The sequence below is a fragment of the Zootoca vivipara genome, chromosome 13, assembly GCF_965207765.1.
Source record: "Zootoca vivipara chromosome 13, rZooViv2.hap1.1, whole genome shotgun sequence".
Classification (NCBI taxonomy): domain Eukaryota; kingdom Metazoa; phylum Chordata; class Lepidosauria; order Squamata; family Lacertidae; genus Zootoca; species Zootoca vivipara.
Genome location: NC_142596.1, coordinates 52,418,205 through 52,425,331, shown reverse-complemented (window position 1 = coordinate 52,425,331; position 7,127 = coordinate 52,418,205). Strand labels below are relative to the sequence as shown.

Sequence of the window (7,127 nt, the reverse complement as noted above, 5' to 3'; positions counted from 1 at the left end):
GACCACAAGGGCCATCCAGTCCAACCCCCTGCCGAGCAGGAAACACCATCAAAGCATTCTTGACATATGCCTGTCAAGCCTCTGCTTAAAGACCTCCAAAGAAGGAGACTCCACCACACTCATTGGCAGCAAATTCCACTGCCAAACAGCTCTTACTGTCAGCAAGTTTAGGTGGAATCTTCCCCCTCCCATTAATCAAGCCACTATACATATATATATATGTGTGTGTGTGTGTGTATATATATATATATATATATATATATATATATATATATATATATATATATGTATATGTCATTACAAAGCCATGTTTCATATTAGTTTCTGCTCAAGTATTGCTGGGTGGGATAAAAACCTGGGCAGCAAAATGCCCTGGGTGCTCTCTGGGTTTTACAAAGAGCATTCTTTCTTGCCTGAACGGAGCCTGGAATGCAGTTTGGGAGGGACGTGAGCCCCCGTTGGAGGAAGAAACCCACGGGCATGTTTCCTCTCCCCCCCCCTCTTGAGGCAAGCCCACTTTCCCTTCCTTGAGAGTGCCATCGTCGTTGCCTGGAAGAGAACGCCACAAAAAAAGGGAGAGTGAGTAATAATTTAATCGAAAAAGAAAAAGCTGGCTGACAATCTAAGGAAAACAAGAGGTTCACACCCAAAAGGTTTGCACGCACGCACCCACACACACATTGTTGCTCATCAAAAAGAAATTGGAAGGTTCAGAACCAAAAAAGGCACATTACAGCTCTGTAAAAAGAGGGCGGCAGTTTTGCCCAGCTTTGGTCACTTCCTCACGAGTCCCTGCAGTTCCACGAAAACCTGCCCCTCCTCCTGATGCCGGAATTGCTGTTCCAGCGGTCGGGAGGTTGGGGATTACATAAAGAATTGGAGGTTGAGAGGTCTGGGAGCCAAGGGATGAAGACGGAGACACAGGTGCACGAGCTGGAGCTCAGGTGTGCAGCCACAGACTGCGGAGGGAGGTTTGGGGTCCTTGACTCGAATCCCAACTGTGATACATGCTGGATCACAGGGCCAACCCTGGAAACAGAAACAAGCACTCCAGTGCTTCTCCAGTGCTGCACAGTTGCTTCATGTTTCGGTACCCCATGCTATCCATCTCCCAAGCCCCACGATGGGCTGCGGCGTGAGGCCACATTCACACCATGCATTTAAAGCACTACAATACCACTCTGAACAGGCATGGCTTCCCTTGAAGCATTCTGGGAGCTGTGGTTTGTTAAGGTCCTAGGAGACCACCCCTTCCCCTCACAGACCTGCAATTCTCAGAGTGGTGCAACCCATTGGTGAATTGAAGCTCTATAAGGGGGTCTCCTAACAACTCTCAGCACCCTTAATGAACTGCAGCTCCCCGAATTCTTTGGGGGAAGCCGTGACTGATTAAAGTGGTACCACAGTGCAGGGTGTGGAGGTAGATGGAGTACCAGGCACAGGGTGGCGGATTTCGACAGCGGCTCTGCATGTCACTTCACCCTGGAGGAACTCGGGGAAAGCTCAAATAGTGGCCACCTGAAGGTGTCGCGGGAGAGAGAGAAGTCATGAGAGCAGGGCCGACAGATCGTGAAGGGAGCTCCACCTGGTTATTAGGGAGGGAGGATGCAAGACTTTGCAAGGATTGAAGCAAGATGGACATGAAGAACCGAAGGATGAAGATGCTTTCTGAGTTAACTGGCCAACACCTCTGAAACTGGAACACGCTGACCCTAATTTCAGACAAAGACAGAACAGAAGGGAGAATATTCCCCTGCCTTGCGGCTTTCCCTGCTCCCAAAGAATGTCCAGCCTGCATTGGTCACTCTCTCCATTTCACGTCCCCAAAGAGAGAGGAAGAAGCGAGATCCAGAGCAGAGGCACACCATCCCCTCTGCGGAAGAGAACACAACAGTCCCACAAGCAAGGCAGCATTTAGAAGGAGTTTTTAATTAACAAAATGGTCCGGGGGGGAAAGGAGGAGGAGAAGGGGGCGGGGAAGAAAGGAGGGAATAAACTGTGAAGCTGGACAGGAGGGGGGGGGGAAGGTTGAGTGATGGGAAGAACCCAAGAAAAGAAAACGAGAGAGACCGCTGCATGTTTCCAGGAGTTGCAACCGAAAGCCCATGCGCAAGAAACTACCTGGAACCTTTGTCCGAGTAGAATAAGCCAATGTCCTTCAAAGCCTTGGGCACCCAGATGTGGGGGGACTACAAGCGCCATCATCCATGACCATCGGGCCAAGCTGGCTGTGGACGATGGAAGTGGTAGTCCACCCACATCTGGGGATGGTAAGGCTGAAGAGCACTGGAAGGAGTCAAAGCACCCAGAAGCAAACTTTGCTGCTCCTCCCTTCATGGATGCCAAGTGTTATCTATGTACATGTATTTGTCTTCTAAAAAAAAAGAGAGAGAGAGAGAGAGAGAGAACCCCAAAACTCGGCAAACTTCTTCATTATGAAGTGATCTGCTTGCTTGGCAGAAGGCAGCATGCAAAGCTAGGAGGTGCCGAAGGCTGCACAGAGAGAGAGAGAGAGCAGGTTTTGGCAACAGGAACAACGACGAAAAATATATATGCATATATCCTCACAGCTAAAAGGTAAAGCAGGATTTAAAAGCCACTGAAGTGAAACCATATATTTTCCCCCCTACCCCCCCCCCACCTCCATGGCATCAAATCAGCATTACGGCTACAATGGTTTGTGTGTGTTTTAAAATGACTTCAGAGTCCTCCGCCGTCCTCCCTCTTGCTCTCAGCCCGGGTCAAGGTTCGTAGCAGCACAGACACAATAATCCTCCAGAGGGGTCAGGCCTACGTCCTCGGCTTCAGGAGTGGAGTTCACAGGTCAAAGTTCAGTCCGTCCGAAGGATCATCGGGGGGTGCTCGCTGTCTTCGTCCAGCTGCAGGGTGCTGGCGTCCTCTTCCAGGCAAGCGCCACCAACTGCACCCAGGTCCTCAGTATAGGCTGGAAGACGAATGAAAAGCACCACGTTTTGGGAGGCAGGCACAGAGACGGGCACAGATACACACATGGATAGTCCACGCCAACCAGGCAGGCAGTAGGTTCGCAAAGGCTACACTAGGAAATTACACATTGCATACCACAGCATCAACCCAGACACAGATACTTGAAGATCTCTTGCCATGCAGGCCTCACCACGCTTGCTCAGAGGGAAACTCAATTTAATTCCTAGCAAATATGCTTAGGATGGCAACCTCAAATGCTAATCTCCAGAGACCCAGGTAATCCAAAAGGCTTGGCTGTCCACGGTGACGTCCAGGCAGTTTGGTCACAGTAGGTGCCCTTTACTGGTTAGGGGTGGGTATGGCCAAGACAGAGGCTGATGGCAGAACACAGGATGGGGCAGAGGTGGCTTAAGGGGTCAATAGCCTCTTCCCTTTCCTACCCAGAGACCCAAAGGGACCCCAAATTCCTGACAAGCCTTGTGGGGTGGCAGCTTCCCGAGATAGCAGCACTTTGGAGTGCAAGTGGGGGGAATGAATGCTTTTTAAAATGGTCAATTGGCTTGGGTATTCCTGTGCCCCATTTCATTTCATTTATTACCATAACAACACAAGGAAGAAAGGGAGGGAGGGAGGGAGGGAGGGAGGAGAGAGAGAGAGAGAGAGAGAGAGAGAGAGAGAGAGAGAGAGAGAGAGAGAGAGAGAGAGGAGCCAACGAAGGAAGCGGCCTTATACGAAGTCAGGCGGTTGGTCCATCTAGCCCAGTGTGGTCCACAGAGACTGGCAACTGTTCTCCGAGGTTCCAGGCAAGGGAACTTTCCCAACCCAACCTGGAGATGCTGCCAGGGATTGAACCTGGGACCTTCTACATGCAAAGCAGCTGTCCTACCACTAAATTACAGCCCACCCCCCAAAGACTGGATTACCATTTATACATAACATTCAACCTTTGTCAACGCTTTATTCATAATAAAGGGGGATGTGATGTCTGACTTCTTGCCTCTGACAAAGAACAGAGCAAAGAAAGGACCTGGCAGAGTGGCTCCAGCAGCCTTCTTGACCAGGGTGGTCTTCCTCTCCCAAGGGGCGAGGAAGGCGAGTCATGTCCTATGGGGAAGGCCACGTGGAACTTGCCTCTTGTGGGCACCCCCCTAGCAGACTCCTCATTCAACCACCCTAGTCCCATCCTTACCGTGCCTTGTAGGCGAAGAAGGCACATAAGTACCTTTAGTCACAGCAGCACTGTACGTCTGCGCTACTAGCGGCCGGTCATGCGATGCAGATTCTAGGATTTCATTGCCTGGCTCCATGCTGCCATCCAGCCTATGGGAAGAACCAGAGAGCGAACGGTGACCAATGCAATCCTTAAAAAGAAAGACTGTGGTGTCCTTATGTTTCCGTCTACACATATGTACAACCTGAGCCTAAGGTGGAGGGGTCACTGCATTAACGCACCAACAGATCTGGCTCCTTCATCAGTCGCAGCTTTGGATCCAGCCCAGAGCAAGCGGGTCCCTGTGTGTCCAGCTTCCAGCCTGCTTCTGGCTCAGCTCACACACGCTACCCTGGCTATAGCTCCCTACCTAGCAGTTAAGTGAGGGCAGGTGAACGGCCCACCCATTTGCTCTATGGCACATTCTTTGGTATGATGCCAATAAAGGTTTTGATTGGTTGATTGATTGATTGACATTATTTGGTTATGCAAATTGTGTTTAGCTGGTCAGCCAAAGCCATTGCTTAGACAAAGGGGCTGGTTAGGCAACCTTGCTCTCATGTCTTCTACCGCCACAGACACAGGATCCCAAGAACTAGAAAGGACTCAGGGCATCATCCAGGCAAGGGGTCAGCAACCTTTTTCAGCCATGGGCCAGTCCACAGTCCCTCAGTCCATGTGGTGGGCCGGAATATTTTTTTTGGGGGGGGCAGAAATGAACGAATTCCTATGCCCCACAAATAACCCCGAGATGCATTTTAAATAAAAAGACACATTCTACTCAGGTAAAAACACGCTGATTCCCGGAGTGTCCACAGAAGGCAATTGGGCCGCATCCGGCCCCCGGGCTTGAGGGTGCCTACCCCTGATCCAGGCTGACCCCTCCCAACTCTCGACAGTATATTTTGCTCAGCCTTGCGCTAACTTTTCAAAATTGTTGTAGGACATTGGGCCTACTGTTCTGCATTACGGTTTTACATATGCTGCACACTGCCCTGACACCTTTCTTTGATGAAGGATGGTGCAAAAATATGTGACAGAATTAAAACAACTATGGTAGCAAACTGTGCCTTAGAACTAACTATGGCTTCCACAGCCACCTGTATGAAGGGAATGCTTCACCCTAGCTCTGAAACGGAACACCTCAAACAAAAAAAAGGGAGCATCTCACAAGGAGGAAGCAGGACAGGAGACTTACTTGTGCTGTTTCATCAGGGTGCATTCGCCTCCCTCCTGGGGGTCCAGGTTGTACAGGTACAGGTACCCATCTGCAGCTCCTACCAGCAGCCGGGGGATCTTCTGGATTCTGCAAGTAAATCCTAGTCAAGTTTAAATACCTTACTATGTAAGATTTAACTATGTGTGTGGTTTTTAAAGTTGCTGCTTTCCTCCCAGCAGCTAAGTTCACTTTACAAAGATCAGTGTAAGTCGAATGGGATTCGACTTCAGAGTAAACATGCACACCGAATGGGATTTACGTCAGAGTAAACATGCACAGGGCTTTGCTGTCACCTGATCAATTAAGCCTCACTACTGTGCACAAAGGAACCTGGGTTTTGTGCATTATCCAAACGGAGTATGATTGTTAAAAACAAGCCAACACAGATCCGTTCAGAGGTTCACGTTGCCTCCCTTTCCACCTCTACCTGTAGGGTGCTTGTGGAAGATGCGGGGGGAAAGTCCCCTCCCCACTCAGTGCTCTGTACTTACGTGGCCAATGCACAGATGTTTTTGTGCCCACAGAAAGGGAGGCGGACGGTGGCAAAAGCTCGGCCTTGGTTGAACATTTCTGTCACCTGGGCAGGCAGGTAGTTTGTGGAGACCATCAGGACTTTCCCAAAGTAACCCGTCCAAGTCGTGGGCTCCTCCTGAGGTCTGGAAGGAAGGAAGGAAGGAAGGAAGGAAGGAAGGAAGGAAGGAAGGAGAGCGGAAATTACCATCGCACCACTTAATATGTCACAAGAAGAACTCTGCCGTATTTGAGTATGTCTTGGCTTACAGCCACAGGCAGACGCATAACTTGCCTCAGCTGCTCTTTCAAGACACTCGCACAAGTCTTCGATTGCATTTGGGAAATAGACTAGCCTCTACAGAAAAGAGGGGAACGTTCCCTGTTCTGCCTCTGGAGATGCAGTTGGGTCTAGCTTTACTTTCTTTCCAAAGGCGTATTTTATTTATTTATTTAAAGAAACCTTTTCTTTCATGTTTTCTCTCCACTATGTGGTTTACCAGAGTACCGCTTGTATTGGGTTTTTGCTTCAAAACAACGTGGCCTTAAAAATTATCCTATATATTCTTAAGTCAACAAGCAGCATAAATTTTAAGGAAACAGTATCATTGGTTGTTGTGTGTGCACGCTGCCTTAACAGCCCAGTTCCACCCCGATTCTACGTCAAGACAAATATTCATCAAAAGTGTTTATTATATCCTGCTTTGCTAACAAATATAGAACACGCTGTGGATGCTCACAACAGCTAGCAATGATTCTGAGCAAGGCAGAAAAGTTCATCTATCGAGGACAATATATAAGCAAAAATCAAGTACCCTAGAGTCAGCATGTCAAAAGTTTGTGAATTTTTTAAGCTTTAAACTGGCTCCTAACAAGCTACCACTGTGATCCAGCCCATTCACACCCAGAATAGACCCAGTGAAATCAATGTATGTGACAAACCTAAGACAACTGATTTAATAATAATAATAATAATAATAATAATAATAATAATAATAAATTTTTATTTATACCCCGCCCTCCCCAGTCAAAACTGGGCTCAGGGCGGCTAACACCAATAAAATTACAATAAAACATAAAAAGCAATTAATTAAAATACAGATTAAAATACAATATTAAAATTTAAAATGCAGCCCCATTTTAAGTAGTCCATAAATCCAAGCCATGAGGGAGGAAATGGGTCTACTCTCGGTATGGATTAGTTGGACACGAGCCCTATTTAACTTAGGGGCCTGATAAATA

General features: G+C 48.3%; 1 protein-coding gene across 2 annotated transcripts in view; it reads right to left on the bottom strand.

The window, feature by feature from the left end:
* Nucleotides 1-575: 575 nt before the first annotated feature.
* Nucleotides 576-7,127, bottom strand: part of WIPI2 (WD repeat domain, phosphoinositide interacting 2) — a 29,794-nt gene continuing 23,242 nt past the window's right edge. Inside the window, exons 9-12 of one of the 2 annotated variants that reach the window (XM_035131484.3) lie at nucleotides 5,867-6,031; nucleotides 5,355-5,462; nucleotides 4,136-4,266; nucleotides 576-2,944 (exon numbers count right to left, since the gene is read on the bottom strand). In XM_035131484.3, the coding sequence (XP_034987375.1) occupies nucleotides 2,832-2,944; nucleotides 4,136-4,266; nucleotides 5,355-5,462; nucleotides 5,867-6,031 (517 nt within the window). In that variant the 3' untranslated portion in view covers nucleotides 576-2,831. The remainder of the gene's footprint in view (nucleotides 2,945-4,135; nucleotides 4,267-5,354; nucleotides 5,463-5,866; nucleotides 6,032-7,127) is intronic. The other variant, XM_035131485.3, reaches the window with a different exon arrangement.